Here is a 25,986-nt window from a genome sequence, read left to right on the forward strand (position 1 = left end):
ACGACTGTCGGCCCATCTTTTTCTCGCTTTCCGTCGCTTCAAGACACGGCAAAACCGGTAACCAGTATCACAGGCGTCGTGTATGAATCAGTGCATACAAACATCAAAACTAAACGACTCCGACCCGGCCCAGGAGCACAGCAGACCCGCCACCGCCGAAGAAGGGAGGAAGCCGCAGCCCCAGTTCATTTCAAGCCGCCGGAGCCGCAGACAGATACATACCCTCAAGCGACGGATCGCCACGATGGCCAAGAAGCGTCGCGCGTCCACATCTTCTGCCCAGAAGGCGTCGCCTGCCGCTGCTGCCATGAGCTCGTCGCCCTTCCCGTACCCTTCTCCGGCGACGCCCAGTCGCTCGAGTCGCTTCAACTTGCCGCGCGTACACACGTCGCGTTCGGGTGTGGCCGCCAGCACGCGCTCGCAGCTCACTGTGGCGCAGCTGCCTGTATTGTCACCTCCACTCAAGAAACGCGTCACGTCGCGACGCAGCGCCAAAGCCGTCAAACTCCAGTTGCCAGACGACGATGTAGATGAAGACGAGAATGATGGTAGGACCAACTGCTGCGTGCACAACAGCGACACCGAGACGGAGGACGATGAAGAGAAGCTGCTGCTTATTAAACCTGATCCGTATCTGCCTGAGTCCTATCAACACCGAGCCGCCGTACTCCGACACGCTGGGAGCTTCTACGACGCCATGCTCACTCGAGTACGAGATGGATTTTGTAGTATCGAAAGAGGTTGAATAAGAGACTTACGTCTTGTGTACTGTGCATCGCATTAACTGCAGGCGCGTGTCCACAACAACCACAGCGAGTTCATCGCGTTACAGGCGCTCGAGTTCGACAAGCAGTTCTATCTCTGGACCAGAGCTGGACGTGTCGGATGTGCAGGCAAGACGACGCTCACAGGCCCTTTCCCGAGTGCTGAGAAGGTCACACTCGAGTTCTGCACGTTGTTCGCATCCAATACCAACTGCGAGTGGGAGGAGCGTCATGCTCTGAGATACCAAGAAGGCAGCTACACGTGGATCGAGCTCGACTATTCAACTGGAACGCCGTATTCCGAGTCGCTAACATCGGCGCTGGCAGACAATCAGGGAGAAATGGACAACGCAGACAGTTTCCGAGACTTTGACCTGGTTCCGACGGCGTCTCCGCCGCTTCCGATGGCTCCGTCTAATACGCGCAAGCGACGTCGAGCGGGTATATGGACGACGTACTCCACTGCAACGTCAACTTCGACCACGACTGCAACGTCCAGCACCAGTGTACGACGGTCGCTGAGCAACCAGTTCGACTGGCTGTATGCAGGTTCAGACGGAGACACGGCCAGTGCAGCGTCCACCGAGACTTCCACGTGCGCGTGTGCCACTGCGCCGCCGTCGCGATTGCCTACCGAGGTGCAGGACTTTTTGACGCTCGTTGCGGACCACACGGAGCTGTCGTATGCTTATACAGTCACAGACGAGCTGTTGGGGGACGCTATCATGAAGTTGCCACTCGGCCGTCTGTCCAAGACGACCATTAAACGGGTATGTTGAAGTTGAAGTGAGATAGCTGACATGGTGTTCATGTTATGCTAACGTTGTAGTTATAATTGGCAGGGATACGAGACGCTGGAGGAGATTTACGAAGCGCTTCAGAGTCGACAGGTGTCTCGAGCGCGACTGTCGAACCTCAGTAGCCACTTCTACTCACTTATTCCGCACCATTCGCGTCTGGAAGTTATTGATACGATGGTGAAACTAGGCAAGAAGGTCCAGCTGATGGCTGAAGTCGGGGCGAGTGTGCGTGGGATGGTTCACGAGTTTGTGGCTCGACGGTGTGCGTCGAGAAACTACTTGGATGCGTGTTACGATTTGTTAGAGTGTGAGCTGCAACCTGTGAAGAGCTCGGACCCCGATTTTGCGCTAATTCAGACGTACATTCGTAACTCCAACTGCTGCGGGCGGAAGCAAGACCGATTGCAGTTGCTGTCGGTCTTTCGCGTTGAGAAGCCCGAGCAGGAGACGCGCTTTGAGCCTTTCCGCACATTTACCAACCGACGGGTAAGGCGTTGAATTGTTGTGTGTTCCTTGTTGTTTGCTAGTTTTTTGCTGTGTTTTATCTCGACCTGTGAGCGCTAACCGCTTCTGCGCGGTTTGCTGCGTTGCCATAGATTCTCTGGCATGGCAGCCACTTGGCGAACTGGTTGGGCATCTTGTCGGAAGGGCTGCGTATCGCACCGCCTGAAGTTGCGTCGAATGGACGGACGTTTGGTAAAGGACTGTACTTCACGGATAAAGTGACAAAGGCACAGGCGTATTGCCACTGCAGACCTACGAACGGCCATAATCAGTGTGTATTCGCGCTGAGTGAAGTGGCGTTGGGTGAGAGCAAGGAGATGCTCAACTCGGACGACAATGCCAAGCAGTTTGTGCACACAGGAGCTGGAGGGCGTGCGAAGGGAGCCTACTATCACAGCTGCAAAGGTGTGGGGTCGTGTCGTCCGGACTCTGCTGGTGAAGTTGTGGATATCCACGGAGCCATTTGGCCCGTAGGGAAACCAGTCCAACCGGAGGAGCGAACGGGACTGCACCACAGCGAGTATATCATCTACAACCCCAGCCAGACTCGGATGCGCTACGTCGTGCTGGCAAGGAGTCCGTACTAACAAGCACCAAACCAACGAGTGAAGCGTACGAACACGTGTGCTTAGACTTCGGCCGTCATCTTGGGCCTGTTCATCAGACTAAACTGTTGACCAGGAGAGTCCATGGCGCGATGCGTAGTGTTTGTCTACAGTAATTGGACGTAAATACATCAGTAGTGCGTATGTTACAAGTGTAAACCTTGCGGGGGGAGGCAGCGTATTCGTACAGGATGAGGAGTGCTCAGGTGCAAGACGGAGCTGTAAAGTGTCATGTTGATGTCGTCCCTAGTTAAGAGCCGAAGACTACATAGAGATGGCTCATAGCTTCTGGTTGCTCTTACTGCGACTTCTTGGCACGCGCTGTGATGGCATTGAGACGCTCAACGAGTGGCGGGTGGCTGTAGTGGTAGGCACTGTACAGCACGTCCGGGTTCATGTTGGACAAGTTCTCGATCGCGAGCTTGGTGAGTCCCGACTTGAGCGCAACAGCGTGTCCAAGATCCACTGCAAACGCGTCGGCCTGGAACTCGTTCTTGCGCGTGTTCAACGTCATCAGGAAGGACAAGACGTGCTCGACTGGCGCCCACATGGTCTGCGAAAAGAGCAAGAAGCCGATGATCACAGGCTTGGCCGAGTCGCCTGCGAAGCCGAAGCTCGCGAACAGCTCGGCATCATTCATGCAAAGACCGAACACGTAGAACGAAGCCAAGATGTACACTTGTTGGATCACAAAGCCTTGTGCGGTGTGCCAGAGCTTCCAGTGCCCAAGTTCGTGGCCCAGTACAGCGACGATCTCGTCGTGCGTCGCCTGCTCCAGTAGCGTATCGAAGAGCACAATGCGCTTGCTCTTGAATAGTCCGAAGAAGTAGGCGTTGCTGTGGCTAGAGCGCTTGGAGCCGTCCGTGACGAAGAGTTTGGTCAACGGGAAGTTGAGACTCGCAGCCAGCGCTTCGATGCGCGTACGAAGATCGCCCTCTTCTAGCGGCGTGAATTTGTTGAATAGGGGCATGATGAGCACGGGATAGAGCGTCATCATGATGACGGAGAAGGCGAACAGGAACGCCCAGACGTACATGTAGAAATACTCTCCTCCCCATCGGATGACGTAGATCAACGCCGCTGTGACGGGGAAGCCAATGACAATAAACAGCCCGAAGCTCTTGATCATGTCCATAAAGAACAGCCCCAGTGTCTGCTTGTTGAAACCGTGACGCGCTTCCACCACGAACGTCGAGTAAAGACCGAAGGGGATGCCCACGAGTGTGTTCCGGATAGTCGTAAGAGTCAGCAACATCAGAGCTCGGTAAATCTCATTGTCGGCGTCCAGTCCCAAAAACAATAGCGCCTTGCCGCTCATGGTCCACACAAAGGGTAGATAGCCCAGGAGCAAGAAGGCGATGGCCTCCAGCTGGTTGTAGACGCCGTGCACGAAGCCAAAAGTGCTCTTGTCCAGTCCGTACGCGCGACTCTTGTCGAACTTTGCCTGGATGGCAGCCAACAGCGTCGTCTCCTCTTCTTCCTGTGCATCGGCATCCTCCCTTTTGTCGTCCTCTGGTTCCTTTTCGTCCTTCTTCTTAATGTTGTAGCTGCCAAGGCCCTCGATGGCCTCAGTCAGAGGCTTAGGGAACTGCTTATCGTGCAGTTTACGGTGCTGACGAATGTCCAGATACGTCTCGAGCAGGTAGACGACAGTCATAAAGATCAGTGCGCCCAGGAAATAGGGCACGGGGCTCGTGCTGGGCCTCCATCCTGGCTCCGTGAAGTAAGGCGCTTGCAACCAAGAAAGCTCGGCCATCGTACATGTACTGTACGTGTAAGAGCAAAATGGGTAATGGATCGGCAAAAAATGGGAAAGGACCTATTTCAAGAACCCATTAAGCCAATCAAAATCAGTTTTTGGGAAAGGCAAGAAGCTCTATGGCAGGTCACTGGCGCGCACTGCCGCTAGTTTTCTCTGCACCCAGTGGCGCTGGTGCTGCGCTGCGGGTCTCAGCAGATGCGCGAGACGCTCTGCTTTTGATGAATGCCCAGAATGTGCGCGTTCTCGGCTTATTCGGCCCCCCAGCGAGCGGCAAACGTCTGCTGCTCCACACACTGCTACAGCCTCAAGTAGAAGACTTTTCTGCTGCGTTTGAGGGCGAAAGTAACGTGTTGCTATGGCTGTGGCTGTATCAAGACGGAAGTGCGGAGACTAGAGACAAAGCTCACATCGTTCTGGCTGCTGGAGCGGCACTAGAAACCGAGAACGGACAACTTGCTGAGGACCAAAAGCTGGCGCTACTCTTGCTGCTCTCGTCGGCACTAATGTACAACACAGACGGAGAGATTAGTGCTGAGGCTGTGGATAGCCTGAAATGGGTCGAGAAGGTGGCGCAGGTGCTGAGAATCAAGGCCATGCAGGACGAAGAAGCTGTGGGTGAGGTGAACTCGCCATTTTTGCCTTAAAGAGACGCTAACAGCTGGTCTTATTGATGTAATGGTGGCTGCAGCTAGTGAGTTCCATGAACATGCGCCCAAATTCATCTGGCTAGCCAGAAATTTTAAGATAAAGTGGCTCAAGGATGCAGAGGGACACAAATTGACACCTTCGCAGTATCTCGAACAGTGTTTATCCCCTGAAGGAGGCTACGGAGACGCTGCTACCAGGAGGAATATGCTGCGTATGTATGTGGAGTCGTACTTTCCAGTGAGAGATTGCGCGACGCTGAGTCGTGCAGTGGAGGCCAATGGAACGGAGGCTGTGCTGCCTGAGACGCCACGCAGCGAACTGCGCACGCAGTTTGTCGAGGCAGTGGACGAGTTGTACGCGGACTATTTATCGGAAAAGGCTCAGAAGCTACCGTCGAAGCAGTTGATGGGCCATGAGCTGCGCTCGGAACAATTTGTAGCGGTGCTGGACGCCTACGTGGATGCACTGAATGCCGGACAGTTTCCAACGATGCAGAAGGCGTCAAACGCACTAGTGGAGAAGGAACTCACAGAGGCTTTTGGAATCGCCAGACAAACGTACGCGAACGAGAGGCAAAAGGGAAATGACGGCGAAAGGGCCATAAGCGAGCGAGCTCTGTATGTTGCGCATTTCCGTGGAGTTCAGACAGCCATGGCACATCTTCGTGAAGTGCGATCAAAGCTTCCGGAGAGGCTGCAAAGAACTTTGTTCAAGGATAATGTAGCGAGTTGGGAAGCACAGGTGAAGCGTGACTTTCTGGAGACCCTAGAGAACAACACCAAGCTGTCAGCAGGTATCTGCACCAAGATCCTCGAGCGTGTCATTCCACAGAACCTCGAGTCTATGGCAACCGAACTGGCTGAAAGATCACGAGAGGAGTTCTCTGATGGTTTGGTGCGTCTGGTGACGCAGTACAAGTCGGACCTTCGGAGTGCTCTCGACGAGTACGCGCAGCAAAGCAGCGGACCGGCAGTGGGTTTTTGTCTCGAGCAGGCCCTGTTGCAGTCTGTAGGTGGATCCATTCAGAAGTGGAGCGCGATGGTGCTTGAACAGTACAAGACACACATGCGGAGCTGGAAGGACGAGAAGGAGACACTGGCTCGTGAGTACGAGCTTTCCAAGGTGCAGGATGCAGAAACGACCGCGTCTGCGAACGACCAGAAGCATTTGTATGAATCGAAACTGGCACAGGCTACTGAGCAACTCTCTGAACTGCGTCGAACGCTCCACAGCGAGCTTAACCAAACGAAGAGTGAGCTGGAACGACGCAAGACTGAGCTTGCGACCATGAATCTGAAGCACGAAGTACATGTGCAGAACGCCGAGAGCGACCTTGCGTGGGCTCGCAGTCGGACAGAGGAGCTGGAGAAGTCCATCGTTGCAGACCGTCAACGCAAAGAAGAGATTTCAGCTGCCGCCTCGCAAGTTCTGGAACGACAGCGCAGTTTTCACAAGGAAGAGCGATTGCTGCTGGTTGAGCAGAAAGAGTTGATGGCTCAGATTGTTCAATTGGAGCGCGAGCTCGTGCACAAGAAGACGAAACACGTCCAGAAGGTCTTTGGTCTGCAGAACGAACACGCCAAGAAGGTGGATCGTATGCGGACGGAGCAGGCCAACTTCGAGCGCCAGTTGAAATCTCAGGCGAGAAAAGACAAGAACTCGCTCAAACTGGCGCATGAAAAGGAGAAGAAATCTAAACTCGCGGAGTGCGCAGCGTTGGACAAAGAGACGGCAGATATTCAGGGGAAGTTGGCCGTGTTTGAGGCTGAAGACGAGGCGGCCAGGTCTTCCGCCGCTGCTAATCGAGATTTTTTCAAGTCGATGCCAATGATTTCGCTTCCGCTGATGCAAGCTCCTGCCCCCGCTGCAGGTGAACACCAACCAGCAGGGCGATCCATGAAAGCTTTGACGTCGAAAGACTACACGACTCCCATCCGATTTGGCTCGTTAGATGACACGTCCACAAGCTCTGCGAGTCCAACCACCAGGAGTGAAGCTCCACAGAGCAACGATATGTGTAAGCAATCCTGAAGAACCAACGCAAATTATTTTTTACCGACTGACCCAGTCTAAGCACCGCGTAGCTCTTGATTTTCGGTCCTAGTAATGATGATATCAGTTAACATTGTGGAGGTGCCGCTGATTCAGAAATAGCGGATGAACTGTTGTGGTGCAGTTTCCTACTTTGCTTTGTCTTTTTGCGTGAATGTGCTGCTGCTGCTGCGAGTCTTCGTGTTTTAGAAAACTTGGATACGGCTCAACAGAATGACCGAGTACATTCCCAGCTCCTCAGCTGTTGCATGCTTGATCGTGACGACATCGGGACGCATTCTCCTCTTGTGGGACCAGGATGACACACTGCCGTTCCAGTATCCGCAGCTCGCCATGCTGCTCGCCAGCCTCTTCCACTTCGCACACGCCCAGTGCTTCGCTCATCTAGAGCTGCAAAATGGCTTCACAGTGCTGATCTCTTCAGATGTCGATGCACAAGTCTCAGTCGCGGTTATTTGTGCTACACCACCAAGGGCAAGCAAGGACAACGACGACTTCTGCTGTACACAGGTCTCTCCACTGCAGCTCGGCCGACTGAAAAGCTTGCTCATTCTACAAGAGTTCGTGCGGTGCTATCGAGGCGACATCGAGCGTCTTGCAGTTGAAAGTATCGAACAGGCCAAGCTCAAGGCAGAAGAGTACACGTTGACGAGCGCTCTTGGCGGGTTCCAGGACGGGTTTGAAGGCACATTGGACGAGTTTATCAATTTCCAGAGTGGCTTCGTCAGTCTCGTCATGGAGACTACAGCTCGAGGCATTCAAAACTCGACCATGTCATGGAGCCACAACGGTGCAGCTATTATGGCCCAGAGCTCGCTAGCTATTCGACTGGAATGTGGATTCGTGCTGAATGCCGAGACTGGAGACAAAGTATACTCGACACTTCCTCGGCCAAATGGACGCTTCTTTGACCAAGATCTAGCGTCTCCACATCACCTTCACAATAGCGCTAGGGTCCAACAGATTATGAAGCATGTCGCCAAAGCACTACATGAGAGCGCATCAATACTGAGTCGGCCCGCCCGTGGCAATAGTGTTAAACTTAGTGTTGGAGCTGCTGTCGTCGTGAGATTCAGGCACCTGTCGGGTCAAGATCAAAGTGAACTCTTCATAGCTCTGCGTATGTTTCGGGTGCGTTGTAACTTTGATATGGCTCTCCTGTTTTGTATCCCCTCCCTGACGTTAGCCGTGCTTGCATTCATTCGACTCAATCGCAGACTGGGGTGTTCTTAACTGGTATCGTCTTCTATGGTGACAACGCACTCTTTCGTGGTCGAGAAAATGCACCATACTCATCAGAAAAACTCCAGCAAGTTCTGGCAGACCACTCGAGTGGCAAACGCATGCTGGATATGCTTCAACATCGGTCGGATGATGTTGAGTTGCATGTCGGTTCGGATGGGGCACCAGAGGAGGTGTGGAGAGCAATGGAAATCCTCGTCAAACCGCTGTCGTTCATGTGGTCAGCTCCTTCGAGTGTCGTCTCCGACCTCGACAAAACGAATGCCTTATGCAGTGATACAACCATCGCCCCCGCACCACCAAACACAAACTCGAAAGAGAACGCGACCCCAAGGTTGCCACAACTTACAGAATAGTTACCCAGCTGTACATAAGGCCACATTCGTCACCTTTGCCAGGTTCATGAGTAGCCGACGATCACCGTTTAGATCTTAGCCGAGGTACATGTGTTGTGACACTATCTGATCGCGGATCTTTTGAGTGAATCCACTGGTATCGCTCGGAATTGAAGCCTCCACAAGAACGTTCTCCTCGGCATCTTCCTCTGCAAACAGTATACGCGTGACATCAATTACAACGCGAACGGCGCCTGTACCAGACCAAATTACGTAAGCAAGATCAGGTAAATATGCTTCGGGCAAGCAGCAATAGCTTTTTTTTGCGTACTTGTGACGAACGCCGCCTGCCACGAGTTCTGCTCCGAGAGCTTCGGCGCCTCCAACACCACTGGAATCGACAATTCATCGCATGCCTTGAGCACCAACTCTCTCGTACTGCCTTGTAGAATTCCTCCATCTGCCGTGTACAATTTACAGTCTTTCACTGAAACCACACAAAAAAACACCGTGTTAAACTCCGCTTATTAGCAAAAACCAATACGAAGTACCAGCGTCGTACCAACGAAGAAGTTGGTAATCAGTCCTTCCAACAGCAATCTGTCGCCTCTGGGTCCAGCCTTACTCAGTAGCACTTCGTGGATTGGCTCGCCTCGAGTTTTCACTAGCTGCGCCACGTGCGTTTCAATGGGCACACGGTCTTCAATCCACCGCGAGTGTTTACATCGAGCGTTCGCCCGACCTTCTCCATATATCAGCACCGTTGATACTGGACACTTGGGTGTAGGCATCAGACAGATATGGACAGCCACGCCATAGTCGTCGCTGGCTGGCAATGGATACCAGAGAACAGATAGCATTCCGTCCTCAGTTTTTACTGCTCGCCACTGAGCCATCACAGCGGCTGCCAGTGCTTGTGTAGCCATCTTCAACTTGTCCAACTTTAATTTATCACGGTTGAGGTTGCTGTCCACCGAAATGATCCCTGCTGACAACCGCTGCAAGTGGAAGGACCACTCTACAAGCATTTTGGGCAGCTCCGAAGACACTTTTGCAGAAGCCTTCGCTCTCGCGCACGTGTACACGCCAGCAGGTCGAGACTGCAGAAACAACTTGGCAGAGGAAATTCCCTCGCATTTCCGCACACGTAGATCCTTTATTCGGTCCTCATCTGCCGCCCAAGCGCCCTCAACCTCCGCCACCAGCGCTAGCATTGTTGCTGGGTTATTATAATGATGTACATCAAGCATGGCGTACTTAAGCGGGTGTATCTAAAGAACATTCGTGCAACATCCAGTTTATTCGCCCGTGCACCTCACATTCGGTCTCGAATCCCCAAGCAACATGTTGCGTCGTAGCTCCCAAGTGCTTCTGGCCACTGCGGCACGCGCCTGCGCACCTCGTGCAGCGCCGTCGGCCGCCACCGCCTTCCGTTTGCAGAGTTCGAGCTTCTCGACGATCTACGACCACCAGACACCGTTCGAGGTGCGTCCCATGCGAGCTGCTGCACTAAATATTGACTCCAATTCACAATCTTTTACCTGTAACTCGCCACATTTTAGGACATTAACCGCCACCGCAGCGACGCCGAGCAGCGGATCGCTCAGGTGCCAATTGTGGAGCTGGCCAGCGTTGTTGCAGTTTGCGACGGTGGTGGTGGCGCCCTGGGTCACCCGGTCGAGTACATCCAGCTGGACACGCGCAAGCACAACATTCCGCAGACCTGCAAGTACTGTGGCGTGCGATACAAGATGAAGGAGGGATACCATGCCGGTCACTAAGACGGCAGTAGTGGATTGGAACAGCGAGAAGCAGACTTTGAGCTGCTGGAAAGGGAACAAGTAAATACACAAAAGAAAGAAGACGGCAAAATCTTGCTGTGTTCTGGTGGTGCAGGTCTGGCTGGGCCACCGAACGCACGTGGTGCAATAGTTTGGTTGGCGAGGAGGTATCATACCAGGATCAGATTAAAACTTGAACGCATTTACTCAGTTGTTATTACCAGAAGTACCAGCTTGTTATGCTCCAATTACCGCGACGAAGACGACGATGAGTTCGACAGCGCATCATCAGACACGCCCAATGTGTCCATGTAGCGCACGATGGCGCGATAGTGGAACTCTCCTTCTCTGCGCATTTGTCCATGTTCCATGTTGTCTAGGTGATCCTTGACCAATGCCAGCAGTCCAGCAAGGTAATTATGCGTCACTTCAGGTGTCTGGGCTTCAAAGAAGTACAAGTACTGACAGAAAGCAAGCAAGGGGGGGGGTGTCAGTCAATGTCGGGAAGTAGAAATCACACATCAAGACACACGTACAGTCTCCAATATCTCCAGGAAAAGTGGAACCTGGTTCGACGTCGTGTCCTTCATTGCATCCGCAATACGAAGCGATCTCTGGAGACATTCACGGACCCTCTTGCCATCTTGTTGCGATGGATGCTGCATAGGTAAAAGACACAGTAGCAAACATCAATGAGTCTGGCTGGTATTTAAACTCCAGCCACTTACCCAAAAGAGGTGTGCGCAGTTCAGCACCATCAAGGCCTGTTCGTTTTTCTTAAGCAGACGAGCAGCATATTGCGTGGTCTTGGTGGCAAGAACCTCGTAGTTAGCACTCGAGAGATTTCGCGTGGCTCGAAGTGAAGCCACCATGAGCTCTAGAGCTCGCCACTGCTCACGCGCCAATGTGATTTGGTCTTCGTAGACTATGAAAGCCTGCGTGATGAACTCGTAGGAAACTGCTTCAAAGGCGCAGCCATCGGCTACCAGCGCACACTGCAGAAACAAATGGACGCACGACACGGACAGCGCATCTTGCTTGGAGGCCAACGCTGTCACCATTTCGTGTACGAATTGAAGAACTTGGCGGGGTGTCGTCACAAATGCCTTGGCGCTGTCAGTTGGTGTTGCAATCTCCGATTCCGCCTTGGTCTCTTGTCCTTGAGTTTGAATCTTCTCCTTTGAATGCGCTGCTAGGTCTCTAGCGAGCGCCAGCGACTGATTAATCAACGGCACAAGAGTGAAGCGAATCCGGAACACCCCACTCTGTAGAAAAGCACGTCGCGCTACGGAAAACACTCGAAATTTAGCGTCAAGGTCATCGTTGGTTACGAGGTGGACGACCTTGGCCAGTGTTTGCTGCTCAACTTCAAAGGTCTCCGTCTCTTTACTCTTCCCTGCTTCCGTTGTGGTGGCTGGCGGTGGCGACTGCAGCTCGCTGGGATCGTCACGTACCAATGGTGCCAGTATCTGAAGTAAGAAGTCCATCTGCTTCTCGTCGTGAACACGTTCATGTCGAGCGAGCAGAACGCGGATCCAAGCCAGCGCCACGTCCTTCCACGCTCCTTGCCACGGCATCAGTTCAAGTAATTCACGCAGCGCCGGAACGTGCATCAGGTCCTGAATGGAAAGCGCTCGGAGTAGCGTAAGTGCAAGCGATTCGAGCTGTGAAACCACGAGCTGCCGCTTTTGTTTGTCCTTGTCAACACGCCACGCGGTTCGCTCCCGTAGAAACGTTAAACATCCCGAAACTACTTGCTGTAATGCCACAGTTGTGTCTGAATTCCTCTTCTTGGTACTGCTACCCAACCACGTGAGCGTGAAGGCAGCAAACGTCACGAAAAACGGCAGCACAGAGTGCAAGTGAGCGTCAGCATTGCCATTCTCATTTGGAGACTGGCCACTAGTGTGTCGTGCTGACCGTAGCAACAGCTTCGTGGTCGTATCCATCAGCTGCTGGAATAAGTTGGGTCCGTCTCGTAGCTCCAGTTCACCATTGGTACGTTCAGCCACCTCCACTTCTTGATGTCCTGCGTCAGTGACGCTCCTCTGAGCCTCTCGATATTTAGTGAGGCGTTCAAGAAGTGCAGTCAAGACCGACGCGACGTCGACATTTGTCTGTAGTTTTCCTAGTGCATCCAGCAGCTTGTCAAGGTTCTGCAGATGAAATTCGTCTGGGAAAACCTGAATAATGCAGTCCATCAGATACTGCTGCGCCATGCAGTCTTTACAGGCTAACACGACATCATCCAGTAGCCGAGGCAGCACTTGCTCAGCGTAGACGCTGCGTGTGACTCCCTCCATCTGACTCAGCCGCACCAGACTCGTCCCGACCAACAACCGCAACTCCATTCGCTCTTTTTCTCGCACTGCCAGCGGTCTAGAGCCTCCAATTTTCTGATGTTGCAGTCGAATCCAAAGTTGGTTCGTTTCTCGTAAATTTTGAAGCAGAAAATTAACAGCGTCGCTGACTGTGCCCCCGCCTGATTGCTCGTACACAGAGCCCGTATCCGGGAGTTTGTCACGGACACTGAGCGACAAATAGTGCCTTAAAAAGAGTCCTCGCAGTGGATATTGCACGCCTTTTGTCATCTCCACTAAATCTGTCAGTACGTCCCGAGCTGGAGCCTCTCGCGACTTGATGTACACGGAGCCCACTGTCACCAGCAAGTATCTGTAGCAATACAGTAATTATAAGTTATGAGATCAACTGCTAGCAGTGTTTCATGCCCGTACAGTCTCGGCAGTACGTTGCCGCTGCTCTGGACGCGTTCGTAGAGCACTCGCATGGAGGCACCAGCCTGCTGCTGCGCCACTACGTAGCTCTCGAAGTGCCGCAGTTCGTCCATCACCTGCATATCTGCCGCACCGGATCGATAGAATATTAGTACATGACATGCACTGCCGTGGCACGTAGCAATAGTATTGTAGACGTACAGAGCTGATAATAGCTTTTTGGGGACAGCAAACTTGTGCGTAGCTCACGAAGCACCTCGGCCGCGTGTTTGAGCACGGCTGGCTGGTCGTTTGCGTCTGCGGCACGCTGCATACGGAAGCCCTGGTCACGGACGGTCTGCAGCGCCTCGCGCAGCAGATCCTCCTCGCCCTGCTCGTCTAGCACGAAGCCCCCTAGCACCATTTCGGGTCCGTAGAAAAAACAAGATTCTCGCCGTCTGATACTGTATCATTTTTTTTTAGAGTTTCAGATGGTGGAAAATCTAAACGCTTCTAAATCAGCAAGAAATTAGATTTTGTTTGGGTTCGAAAAAAAGTTTCGATAAATAAGTTAGGTCTCCGATCTACAGTATGTTGCTGCTGAGGAGGTTGTCACGAGTGGTTGGTACGCGTCGGGTGGTGGCGACGACGTCTTCCTCCAAGCTTCGCAGGTCGAAGGTGTCTAGCCTGGTAACTTGACTATCGAAGGATCTTCCTATCTAGATTTTTGGGGCGAGCATCTTGACAATGCCGCTGCGCAATGCGGCGAGCACGACAGCCTCTTCGCGCTGGCGCACGCGATGAAGCTCCTTGGTGAGCGCAGCGATCATACGTTGCATTTTGCTGTGTGTGCTTTGATGCAGCTGCAGCATGCTGCGGATGTGCGCCAGTAGCTCGAGTTCCTCCTGGCGCTCCTCCTCCAGCTCCTCTAGCTCCTGCTTGCGGGCGGTAAGGCTACCATCGTCGCGTGACGGGGGCAGTACACGCAGTGTGTTAATCTCGAGCTGCAACTTGGTCATGAGCTCCTCAATCTCTTGCAGCCGAGTCGACGATTCACTCACGTCGTCCTCGGACGTCAGCACAGCCTGTTTTTCGGCCACCATCTCCTCGCGAAGCCGAGCGAGCTGCTCGCGCAGCGCCCGCGAGTACAGTGTCAGTTTCCGGGCTGCCCGCTCCAGGTGAGCCATCGCAGACAGACGCGAGTTGGAGTTGGAGTTGCTCTTGGACATGTTGCGCTTGGCTATCAGTCAATAATTCGAGATGCTGTTTGCTACTGTTGTTTAGCAGGCGGATTGAACAATGGCGAGCTCTAAAGTTGCGGAATTCGGGATAACAGCAGTGATGGCCGTGTCATGGGCGAGCAGGCGACCGCCAGCTGCTGGGACGCCGAACGCAATCACGCGATTGGCCTGCGTCTTTTCGTGGAGCCGTTTTTCGGGAAACGGCTTCTGTGTTTGTTCATAATTCGCCAACAAGTTTTCAAGCAAAAACATGGGTATCATTTATTTGTAAATCGAGTCTTTCCTGCGCGAATGAGGGCCTGTAGGGCGCGTTCGACCCCCACGCGCGATTTTGTTGCGGCAGCGCAATGATCGCGCAAAACCAGCGGGGCGATTCATCCTTGAAGAAGATCAAATCCCCCTTTGTGAAAAAGTCGCTCGTGGGGACCTTCTTGTTCCAAGGTCGAATGAATGATACGGGCGCCAGTAATCACATACCGGTACATCTATCTTCCGTTGCGGCAGTCAAGCTCCAGCCGCAGACATCAAGCGCTGTCACTGGTTGGACATTGACACGGACACATCCACCAGGTGGCGCCACTTGCGCTTCTCCACGACGATGATTTATGACCGATTTTTGCTTATTCGGCGCGGCATCCGCGTCCGCAGCTGGGAACGCGGATGCATTACAGCGATGACGCTTTCTGAGCGCAGTTGGAGGTGGTCGTTGCTATCGTATTTTACCAACTTAAGTATTGTAGCTTCGGGCGACAGTTTGCAGTAACCCCAGAGTGGTCAGTAAGTTATGTACGTGCTTCGGTACAATTCGTAACCTCAGGCCCCGCACGACACCAGGAAAGCACCGAATAGTTATCTCGGAAGCACTGCGGAGTTGTGCTGCAGCTTGTAGTGCAACCAGGCAACGGGCATCCCGAAAAAGATGCGAGCGCAGACTTGGGTTGCATCGTGAATTGCAAAAACTATCCTGAAAATCTGTGATGGATACTGTAACGATCGATGATTCTAAAGAGCTCCGATTTGGCATAGGGAGTCCCTTGCGCAAAAATCATCACACTACCGTACAATTACGAGCATCTTGTAGAATACATGTACAAGGTTATCACACTACAAGCTGTACATATACTGTAGTGTGATAACCTTATATTGTAGCTGCAAGCATACAATGTACTGTACATGCACTTCTGTGTGAAGAATTGCTCGTCAACGCACGCAAGAGTTTCGACAATGGTGTTTGGCCTTTTTGATGTACCGGTACCGTACGCGGTGCTTTGACTTTTACCAGCATACTCCGGCATCCTGTGACCTCTGCACATCGGCTTGCGAAACAAGAAGTTGGAGTCCCTTTCGATCAGAGAGGCGTCTGTTTGGGCTAGAAGGGGGAAGGGAAGAAGGCCCGAGGCTGGATTCCAGCCTCTGGAACTTGCAGCCTGGAAGAGAGAAGGAAACTCCGCCGCGATGGGATCAGTATGGAGTTGAACTGCTGTCTTCGGTCTCAAGTTGAGGTGGTCACTTGATCATGGGATGCTTCTTCGACAAAGGGCGGACTATTGTAATTTACAATTCGTGTAAATCAGCGCCCAGCGGTGGGTTCTAAAAAAAAATTAAATTTACTGATAGACCGGATTATCACTAGGGTTAATCCTTTAGGCTGTAAAAACAGTGTGAGATTAATTATTTTGATTACACAGCGGGCAGGGCGGTCTGCCCGCCGAAGAAGCAGCTCTCACGCTCTCAATAAAGTAACTTTTTCAGCCTTTGTGATTTCGTTGTTTGAGCTGCGAATCGTGCCTACGACACTAGTTAGAATGCTGCATTTTAAGAAAAGCTAGCTTACAATACGTATTTTAGCGAGCACAAGCCTCATACCGCAAATATAGCGAATTACTCTTATAGAATTAAGTTTTGGTATGGATGCGGATTAATCTTTGGCGGTGAGATGCAGCTTTCTTAGCCGGCGCCAGAAGAGAGGAGCGCTGGGCTCTCGTCGGCGTTGTTAGTATGCCGCAGAGATGTTTGTAAATGGACGTGATACTATCAAACGCTGACTAAAAGCACGGGGAATGGTAGCGCAATGAGTGAAATTGCTCCCAAGACCGGATCTTAGCGGTGAGTATGCAGGTTCGTATGCGCCTTCTTCGTTTATCCTGTGCATTCAATTGATAACTCGAAATGTCTTCACAGCCCCTACATTCACTCAGAAAGTCGCAGATTTTATCATTATAGATAATAATTTCATTAATGTATTGGCAAGTGGCATGAAAGGAAAATGTAGCAAACAATGTTTTATTAAAACAATGTTTGCTACATTTCCTTTTTTGTTTCTGTTTCATTAATAAATGGGTAAAAATGCTCAATCGCCAAATATCAAGGCACCCAACGTCTAATTTTGAAGCTATGTAGATCCTGTGTGTCGTGATGTGATCTGAAAGTTGCTACAGATCCATACAGCTTTCCTCCCAGAAAAAAAACAGAAGGCTTAACAACCTGAAGAGTTTAAAAGCTTTTTTTAAGAGTTTTCTAAAAAGAAAGCAAAAAAACGTTTTGGCATTTTTTTTAGATCTGGCTAAAAAAACTGTATTTTTAACTTTTTTCCCTTTTTCTTCTTATTTGGTTTTAAACACAGCTGTTTTAAACTTATCGTTTTCATTGTCAATAATATTCTAAAAATGACAGTTTTGAGGCTATCTGCTGACCACATGAACGAGTTGTTCGGAACGACAGTGGTTTGACGAGGATTTCCATTGCTCTCCACAATGTGGGTGAGGCACATGCCCCATCCGAACCGACATGCAACTCAACATCATCCGACCGATGTTGAAGCATGTCCAGCATGCGTTTACGACTCAGTGGCCTGTCAGAACTTTCTGGAGTTTCCCTGATGAGTACAGTTCGTTTTCTCGAGTGCGTTGTCACCGTAGAAGACGATACCATCGAATAACACCTTAGTCTGCAAGTGAGTACAATAACGGCTAACGTCAGGGAGGTGATACCAAACAGGAGAGCCATATCAAAGTTACAACGCACGAAACATATAAAGAGTTCACTCGGATCTTGACCCGACAGGTGCCTGAATCTCACGACGACAGCAGCTCCAACACTAAGCTTAACACTATTGCCACGGGCAGGCCGACTCAGTATTGATGCGTTCTCATGTAGTGCTTTGGCGACATGCTTTATTATCTGTTGGACCCTAGCGCTATTGTGAAGGTGATGCAGAGACGCTAGATCTTGGTAGAAGAAGCTTCTGTTTGGCCGACGAAGTGTCGAGTATACTTTGTCTCCAGTCTCGGCATTCAGCACGAATCCACATTCCAGTCGAATAGCTAGCGAGCTCTGGGCCATAATAGCTGCACCGTCGTGGCTCCATGACATGGTCGAGTTTTGAATGCCTCGAGCTGTAGTCTCCATGACGAGACTGACGAAGCCACTCTGGAAATTGATAAACTCGTCCAATGTGCCTTCAAACCCGTCCTGGAACCCGCCAAGAGCGCTCGTCAACGTGTACTCTTCTGCCTTGAGCTTGGCCTGTTCGATACTTTCTACTGAAAGACGCTCGATGTCGCCTCGATAGCACCGCACGAACTCTTGTAGAATGAGCAAGCTTTTCAGTCGGCCGAGCTGCAGTGGAGAGACCTGTGTACAGCAGAAGTCGTCGTTGTCCTTGCTTGCCCTTGGTGGTGTAGCACAAATAACCGCGACTGAGACTTGTGCATCGACATCTGAAGAGATCAGCACTGTGAAGCCATTTTGCAGCTCTAGATGAGCGAAGCACTGGGCGTGTGCGAAGTGGAAGAGGCTGGCGAGCAGCATGGCGAGCTGCGGATACTGGAACGGCAGTGTGTCATCCTGGTCCCACAAGAGGAGAATGCGTCCCGATGTCGTCACGATCAAGCATGCAACAGCTGAGGAGCTGGGAATGTACTCGGTCATTCTGTTGAGCCGTATCCAAGTTTTCTAAAACACGAAGACTCGCAGCAGCAGCAGCACATTCACGCAAAAAGACAAAGCAAAGTAGGAAAAAGCACCACAACAGTTCATCCGCTATTTCTGAATCAGCGGCACCTCCACAATGTTAACTGATATCATCATTACTAGGACCGAAAATCAAGAGCTACGCGGTGCTTAGACTGGGTCAGTCGGTAAAAAATAATTTGCGTTGGTTCTTCAGGATTGCTTACACATATCGTTGCTCTGTGGAGCTTCAGTCCTGGTGGTTGGACTCGCAGAGCTTGTGGACGTGTCATCTAACGAGCCAAATCGGATGGGAGTCGTGTAGTCTTTCGGCGTCAAAGCTTTCATGGATCGCCCTGCTGGTTGGTGTTCACCTGCAGCGGGGGCAGGAGCTTGCATCAGCGGAAGCGAAATCATTGGCATCGACTTGAAAAAATCTCGATTAGCAGCGGCGGAAGACCTGGCCGCCTCGTCTTCAGCCTCAAACACGGCCAACTTCCCCTGAATATCTGCCGTCTCTTTGTCCAACGCTGCGCACTCCGCGAGTTTAGATTTCTTCTCCTTTTCATGCGCCAGTTTGAGCGAGTTCTTGTCTTTTCTCGCCTGAGATTTCAACTGGCGCTCGAAGTTGGCCTGCTCCGTCCGCATACGATCCACCTTCTTGGCGTGTTCGTTCTGCAGACCAAAGACCTTCTGGACGTGATTCGTCTTCTTGTGCACGAGCTCGCGCTCCAATTGAACAATCTGAGCCATCAACTCTTTCTGCTCAACCAGCAGCAATCGCTCTTCCTTGTGAAAACTGCGCTGTCGTTCCAGAACTTGCGAGGCGGCAGCTGAAATCTCTTCTTTGCGTTGACGGTCTGCAACGATGGACTTCTCCAGCTCCTCTGTCCGACTGCGAGCCCACGCAAGGTCGCTCTCGGCGTTCTGCACACGTACTTCGTGCTTCAAATTCATGGTCGCAATCTCAGTCTTAAGTCGTTCCAGCTCACTCTTCTTTTGGTTAAGCTCGCTGTGGAGCGTTCGACGCAGTTCAGAGAGTTGCTCAGTAGCCTGTGCCAGTTTCGATTCATACAAATGCTTCTGGTCGTTCGCAGACGCGGTCGTTTCTGCATCCTGCACCTTGGAAAGCTCGTACTCACGAGCCAGTGTCTCCTTCTCGTCCTTCCAGCTCCGCATGTGTGTCTTGTACTGTTCAAGCACCATCGCGCTCCACTTCTGAATGGATCCACCTACAGACTGCAACAGGGCCTGCTCGAGACAAAAACCCACTGCCGGTCCGCTGCTTTGCTGCGCGTACTCGTCGAGAGCACTCCGAAGGTCCGACTTGTACTGCGTCACCAGACGCACCAAACCATCAGAGAACTCCTCTCGTGTTCTTCCAGCCAGTTCGGTTGCCATAGACTCGAGGTTCTGTGGAATGACACGCTCGAGGATCTTGGTGCAGATACCTGCTGATAGCTTGGTGTTGTTCTCTAGGGTCTCCAGAAAGTCACGCTTCACCTGTGCGCTACATTATCCTTGAACAAAGTTCTTTGCAGCCTCTCCGGAAGCTTTGATCGCACTTACGGCGGAGATGTAGCTTGCATCCCCGCCTGCAGGACTCCCTACTGTGCCGATGGGCGCTGCCTGATAATTCATTGCACACACGTAAGCGTCTACAAATCTGCGTAATTCGTGAGTCGTCAACAGCTTTAACACTGTTAAATCTGCAGGTACAGTAGCCCCCGCACACATCGTCAGCAGCCCTGGTACACCCCAAGCGCCGTTCACGGCTCAGTGACCCAGGCGGTACAGCTACCGCTCCATTGCCCTCTACAGCACGACTGCATTCTTATCCTCCACGCAATCCCTCAGATGTGCTTTAATAAACGTCGAGTTCTGTGCTTACGAGTTTATGCCAAATTTGTACGTGAGGGAGCACTGATAATATAAGTGCAAGCGTTATATCTGTTGTCAAATCATTCCGCTGAGTTAATTTCATTCGTATTAATCTTTCGCCTTTTACTAAAGATTACCGTGGAATTGACTCACAAAATGCGGCTTCGACCAAATTTCTGGATCCCTCCTTGTGAGGGGAATCTCTAAAGCACAGCTCACATGTTCTCTACTCGAACACTATTTCTAGAACAGCTTCATTACTTATTTCTTGACGTCAAAACAAAGCGGTCTTTACTTTCGCTAGGCAAACTAAGCAACGAGTTGGATGTTTGGTAAAAGTCGTATATACCAAGCTTACAGTTCGCTATTGCAAGGCAATACTACTAGTCTGATCTGGAATCGGAAAATAAAACAGCTCTCTAAATTCGCGATAGCTTCTGCTGTGCTGTTGCAACGGAAGCGTGGTTGGCATTTCTTGATACAAGGATCTTCATTCGCAGCATGAGGACGTGTTTTTTTGGAATGGAGTTTTTCGTTACGCGACCGTTTCCGCTATTCCTTTAGAGAGGGGTGAGTTTTATCTGCTGTGCCATCATTGTTTTTGAATATTTAGTATACTACACCTTTGCCAGTCCAAATCGGCGACAGTGTAAAGCAAAGCTGTGTGAAGTAACTTAAGTGACAAAGAAATTTTTAATTTTTATTTTCAAAAATTGACTTTAGAGCAATGGCGATTTAGTGCAGAGCTAACTGGTGGTCGGCATCAAAGCATTGAGCGGAAGATACGCTCCTCGCTGTAGCCTGCCTTCTCCAGCATCGTGATGCGCTCCAGCGGCTTGAACCAGCGCACGCGTCTCCGCCGATGTCGTCCTGCGGTTTCCTGCCTGTCCCCCGCCTGTGTTTTCTCCCGCTGATGCTGCGCCGCGCTCACTGAAGTCCTCCACACACATTGCGGGGTTCGAGCCAGCCCCACCGCTGGACCACCGCGTCGAGGCACTGCGCTGCCGCCGATGCCCACGCCGAACTCGTAGACGGTGACGGTGGACCAGCGTACGCTCTTGGTCGCCATGGCTGCTGTGTATGTGGCTGTTGGACTGGGGCGAGGAAGGAATGGAGGAAAGACCCAGAGGGCGTCGGCTGTATGTCGTTCACGCGCCCCTCCCGGGTGGCCACTCACTCGCGCCGCTGCCATGCAAGTACCAGATTTGGTGGATCTGCTCCATCCACTTACAAACACTCAGTGGCTTGCCTTGCGTTGTTTTTCCCAGTCAGCGCTCAGTTCAACATCGTCCGCTTGCCCAGAAAACAGAGCGCCGGATGCAGCTGCTTGAAAACGCTGCAGAGCATAGCTTCCATGTATGGATCTGCGCTTGGTTAACAAGATGGCGCGCCACTGTGCGTTGTCAGTGGCGGCAGCTATTCGTAGCAAACCTATGGAGTACGGCACGTAAAGTTTTGCACTACACTAAATCAACTTTGCATGACAGGCTTTTTCTAAAAAAATAGATTTCAAAAATTAAAAAAAATAATTACGGGACGTTCCACTTTGCTTTACACTGTCGCCGATTTGGACTGACAAAGGTGTAGAGAAAGTGGCAAATGGGACCAATTTGGATATAGTACTAAGAAGAAGCGCACGTAAGCGTGGAATGACCACCGCAGTCGAGGATTGGTTTTGCGGCATGGATATGGGCTGCTTACCACAAGCTACACGTTTTGTTGGGGGTGCCAACGAGTCAGAGTCACTTGAAGTAGCATCATGCAGGCGCTTACGGAAAGTGGAGACTCAAATATTGTGCTCCTCTGGACTTTAACGTACGACCTACCGGGTGAGGCTCGTCGAGATGCTCGCGATCCTCCGGTGGAAGGTCGGGAACATCACCTTCACGGTAAGCCACACGAGCCAGACCAGTAGTGGCGTCCTCTGCCGAATCCGACGCATCCGCAGTATCAAGCAAACACCGAAGGATAGTGCAAGTTTGACCACTCACTTTGAGCAACTCCCAGTTCAACTCGCCAATCGAGAGCCCTGATCAAGTGAATTAAGCAAAGACAAGTCAGCACACCGAGGTACCTGCTAGCAATAGCAGACAAAGAGGTGACGAACCTTCGAGGGCAATACCAGAACATCGAGGTCCATCTCTTCCAGCTTGACGTGAGCACGGAGAGTCTTGTTAACACTTGATAGAGGATAGTCTTGCTCTCGAATATCTTCGCTCTGTCGCTTGAGACGATAATCTGTCGAGTCGTCAGCAACGTCGTATTTGGCAAGTAAGTAATGCAGCGACGGATTTGATTGGTACTGGTAGCCACGGTGACCTTGAAGACCTTCTTCTGGCTATCGATGCACTGTGCTTCGACTTCTCTTCGGCCGTTCGAAACCGATTTTCCAGGTGCTGGTAGGCTTCGTTGAGAGCATCGATTTGTGCGTTAAAGTCCACCAGAGATCACTCGTGATTACGTAGACGCTTAACGTCGTTCTTGGTATGTTCAAGCTCCTAACGAGCCGAGCAGCAAACGCTCTAAGCATTTTCGCGACGCAAGACCTCCTTCTCGAGCGAAACTTCGGCAGCCGCCGGAGCACAATGAGCAGAGTGAAGCTGAGAGCGAAGTGGCGCTAGATCGGCTTCAACAGAGCTCGTAGCGGCCTCATCGCTGAAGGCTGGAATCCCAGAATTGCCTTTCTCGGCGATGTAACGAGCTTCTTGAAACACTTTATGCATGAGCCGATTACCACGAACCCTTTTTATCACCGCGTTATCCGTCAACCACTCCGGGTGCTCGTACCCGAAGCCAGCGACGAGGCTGCTGCGCGAGTCGTCAGCGCATTGTTCACTCAGACAGAGGCTATGGCTCGTCTTACGGCGGAGATGTAGCTTGCATCCCCGCCTGCAGGACTCCCTACTGTGCCGATGGGCGCTGCCTGATAATTCATTGCACACACGTAAGCGTCTACAAATCTGCGTAATTCGTGAGTCGTCAACAGCTTTAACACTGTTAAATCTGCAGGTACAGTAGCCCCCGCACACATCGTCAGCAGCCCTGGTACACCCCAAGCGCCGTTCACGGCTCAGTGACCCAGGCGGTACAGCTACCGCTCCATTGCCCTCTACAGCACGACTGCATTCTTATCCTCCACGCAATCCCTCAGATGTGCTTTAATAAACGTCGAGTTCTGTGCTTACGAGTTTATGCCAAATTTGTACGTGAGGGAGCACTGATAATATAAGTGCAAGCGTAATATCTGTTGTCAAATCATTCCGCTGAGTTAATTTCATTCGTATTAATCTTTCGCCTTTTACTAAAGATTACCGTGGAATTGACTCACAAAATGCGGCTTTGACCAAATTTCTGGATCCCTCCTTGTGAGGGGAATCTCTAAAGCACAGCTCACATGTTCTCTACTCGAACACTATTTCTAGAACAGCTTCATTACTTATTTCTTGACGTCAAAACAAAGCGGTCTTTACTTTCGTTAGGCAAACTAAGCAACGAGTTGGGTGTTTGGTAAAGTCGTATATAACAAGCTTACAGTTCGCTATTGCAAGGCAATACTACTAGTCTGATCTGGAATCGGAAAATAAAACAGCTCTCTAAATTCGCGATAGCTTCTGCTGTGCTGTTGCAACGGAAGCGTGGTTGGCATTTCTTGATACAAGGATCTTCATTCGCAGCATGAGGACGTGTTTTTTTGGAATGGAGTTTTTCGTTACGCGACCGTTTCCGCTATTCCTTTAGAGAGGGGTGAGTTTTATCTGCTGTGCCATCATTGTTTGTCGGATTCGGCAGAGGACGCCACTACTGGTCTGGCTCGTGTGGCTTACCGTGAAGGTGATGTTCCCGACCTTCCACCGGAGGATCGCGAGCATCTCGACGAGCCTCACCCGGTAGGTCGTACGTTAAAGTCCAGAGGAGCACAATATTTGAGTCTCCACTTTCCGTAAGCGCCTGCATGATGCTACTTCAAGTGACTCTGACTCGTTGGCACCCCCAACAAAACGTGTAGCTTGTGGTAAGCAGCCCATATCCATGCCGCAAAACCAATCCTCGACTGCGGTGGTCATTCCACGCTTACGTGCGCTTCTTCTTAGTACTATATCCAACTTGGGCCCATTTGCCACTTTCTCTAGTATACTAAATATTCAAAACGCATCCGCAGTATCAAGCAAACACCGAAGGATAGTGCAAGTTTGACCACTCACTTTGAGCAACTCCCAGTTCAACTCGTCAGTCGAGAGCCCTGATCAAGTGAATTAAGCAAAGACAAGTCAGCACACCGAGGTACCTGCTAGCAATAGCAGACAAAGAGGTGACGAACCTTCGAGGGCAATACCAGAACATCGAGGTCCATCTCTTCCAGCTTGACGTGAGCACGGAGAGTCTTGTTAACACTTGATAGAGGATAGTCTTGCTCTCGAATATCTTCGCTCTGTCGCTTGAGACGATAATCTGTCGAGTCGTCAGCAACGTCGTATTTGGCAAGTAAGTAATGCAGGCGACGGATTTGATTGGTACTGGTAGCCACGGTGACCTTGAAGACCTTCTTCTGGCTATCGATGCACTGTGCTTCGACTTCTCTTCGGCCGTTCGAAACCGATTTTCCAGGTGCTGGTAGGCTTCGTTGAGAGCATCGATTTGTGCGTTAAAGTCCACCAGAGATCACTCGTGATTACGTAGACGCTTAACGTCGTTCTTGGTATGTTCAAGCTCCTAACGAGCCGAGCAGCAGACGCTCTAAGCATTTTCGCGACGCAAGACCTCCTTCTCGAGCGAAACTTCGGCAGCCGCCGGAGCACAATGAGCAGAGTAAAGCTGAGAGCGAAGTGGCACTAGATCGGCTTTAACAGAGCTCGTAGCGGCCTCATCACTGAAGGCTGGAATCCCAGAATTGCCTTTCTCGGCGATGTAACGAGCTTCTTGAAACACTTTATGCATGAGCCGATTACCACGAACCCTTCTTATCACCGCGTTATCCGTCAACCACTCCGGGTGCTCGTACCCGAAGCCAGTGACGAGGCTGCTGCGCGAGTCGTCAGCGCATTGTTCACTCAGACAGAGGCTATGGCTCGTCTTACGGCGGAGATGTAGCTTGCATCCCCGCCTGCAGGACTCCCTACTGTGCCGATGGGCGCTGCCTGATAATTCATTGCACACACGTAAGCGTCTACAAATCTGCGTAATTCGTGAGTCGTCAACAGCTTTAACACTGTTAAATCTGCAGGTACAGTAGCCCCCGCACACATCGTCAGCAGCCCTGGTACACCCCAAGCGCCGTTCACGGCTCAGTGACCCAGGCGGTACAGCTACCGCTCCATTGCCCTCTACAGCACGACTGCATTCTTATCCTCCACGCAATCCCTCAGATGTGCTTTAATAAACGTCGAGTTCTGTGCTTACGAGTTTATGCCAAATTTGTACGTGAGGGAGCACTGATAATATAAGTGCAAGCGTAATATCTGTTGTCAAATCATTCCGCTAAGTTAATTTCATTCGTATTAATCTTTCGCCTTTTACTAAAGATTACCGTGGAATTGACTCACAAAATGCGGCTTCGACCAAATTTCTGGATCCCTCCTTGTGAGGGGAATCTCTAAAGCACAGCTCACATGTTCTCTACTCGAACACTATTTCTAGAACAGCTTCATTACTTATTTCTTGACGTCAAAACAAAGCGGTCTTTACTTTCGTTAGGCAAACTAAGCAACG

The 25,986-nt window shown here is 51.3% G+C and overlaps 8 protein-coding genes across 8 annotated transcripts; 4 read left to right on the top strand and 4 right to left on the bottom strand.

The window, feature by feature from the left end:
- Window positions 1-82: 82 nt before the first annotated feature.
- Window positions 83-2,655, top strand: PITG_12516 (poly [ADP-ribose] polymerase 2, putative; the record flags this gene model as incomplete). The annotated part of the gene is made up of 4 exons (XM_002900349.1): window positions 83-709; window positions 791-1,534; window positions 1,607-2,050; window positions 2,161-2,655. 4 exons carry the CDS (start codon window positions 83-85, stop codon window positions 2,653-2,655), a joined length of 2,310 nt encoding a protein of 769 aa, XP_002900395.1.
- A 316-nt stretch (window positions 2,656-2,971) lies between these two features.
- On the bottom strand, window positions 2,972-4,429 carry PITG_12517 (CAAX prenyl protease 1; the record flags this gene model as incomplete). The annotated part of the gene is made up of 1 exon (XM_002900350.1): window positions 2,972-4,429. The coding sequence occupies one exon, from the start codon at window positions 4,427-4,429 to the stop codon at window positions 2,972-2,974; it is 1,458 nt and encodes a 485-aa protein (XP_002900396.1).
- A 122-nt stretch (window positions 4,430-4,551) lies between these two features.
- PITG_12518 (uncharacterized protein) lies at window positions 4,552-7,246 on the top strand (the record flags this gene model as incomplete). The annotated part of the gene is made up of 3 exons (XM_002900351.1): window positions 4,552-5,050; window positions 5,124-5,596; window positions 5,663-7,246. 3 exons carry the CDS (start codon window positions 4,552-4,554, stop codon window positions 7,112-7,114), a joined length of 2,424 nt encoding a protein of 807 aa, XP_002900397.1.
- Window positions 7,247-7,348: 102 nt separating this feature from the next.
- On the top strand, window positions 7,349-8,238 carry PITG_12519 (uncharacterized protein; the record flags this gene model as incomplete). Its single annotated transcript, XM_002900352.1, has 2 exons — window positions 7,349-8,110; window positions 8,206-8,238. The coding sequence occupies 2 exons, from the start codon at window positions 7,349-7,351 to the stop codon at window positions 8,236-8,238; spliced, it is 795 nt and encodes a 264-aa protein (XP_002900398.1).
- A 1,452-nt stretch (window positions 8,239-9,690) lies between these two features.
- PITG_12520 (uncharacterized protein) lies at window positions 9,691-10,638 on the top strand (the record flags this gene model as incomplete). Its single annotated transcript, XM_002900353.1, has 3 exons — window positions 9,691-9,805; window positions 10,010-10,197; window positions 10,275-10,638. The coding sequence occupies 3 exons, from the start codon at window positions 9,691-9,693 to the stop codon at window positions 10,491-10,493; spliced, it is 522 nt and encodes a 173-aa protein (XP_002900399.1).
- Window positions 10,639-10,741: 103 nt separating this feature from the next.
- PITG_12521 (vacuolar protein sorting-associated protein 35, putative) lies at window positions 10,742-13,631 on the bottom strand (the record flags this gene model as incomplete). Its single annotated transcript, XM_002900354.1, has 6 exons — window positions 10,742-10,954; window positions 11,030-11,152; window positions 11,222-12,445; window positions 12,506-13,166; window positions 13,229-13,352; window positions 13,430-13,631. The coding sequence occupies 6 exons, from the start codon at window positions 13,629-13,631 to the stop codon at window positions 10,742-10,744; spliced, it is 2,547 nt and encodes an 848-aa protein (XP_002900400.1).
- Window positions 13,632-13,926: 295 nt separating this feature from the next.
- On the bottom strand, window positions 13,927-14,492 carry PITG_12522 (uncharacterized protein; the record flags this gene model as incomplete). The annotated part of the gene is made up of 1 exon (XM_002900355.1): window positions 13,927-14,492. The coding sequence occupies one exon, from the start codon at window positions 14,392-14,394 to the stop codon at window positions 13,927-13,929; it is 468 nt and encodes a 155-aa protein (XP_002900401.1).
- A 4,120-nt stretch (window positions 14,493-18,612) lies between these two features.
- PITG_12523 (uncharacterized protein) lies at window positions 18,613-19,988 on the bottom strand (the record flags this gene model as incomplete). Its single annotated transcript, XM_002900356.1, has 2 exons — window positions 18,613-19,909; window positions 19,969-19,988. The coding sequence occupies 2 exons, from the start codon at window positions 19,986-19,988 to the stop codon at window positions 18,613-18,615; spliced, it is 1,317 nt and encodes a 438-aa protein (XP_002900402.1).
- Between the last annotated feature and the right edge of the window lie 5,998 nt (window positions 19,989-25,986).

This window comes from Phytophthora infestans, genomic scaffold (assembly GCF_000142945.1).
Source record: "Phytophthora infestans T30-4 supercont1.26 genomic scaffold, whole genome shotgun sequence".
In the NCBI taxonomy this organism is placed as follows: Eukaryota; Oomycota; class Peronosporomycetes; order Peronosporales; family Peronosporaceae; genus Phytophthora; species Phytophthora infestans.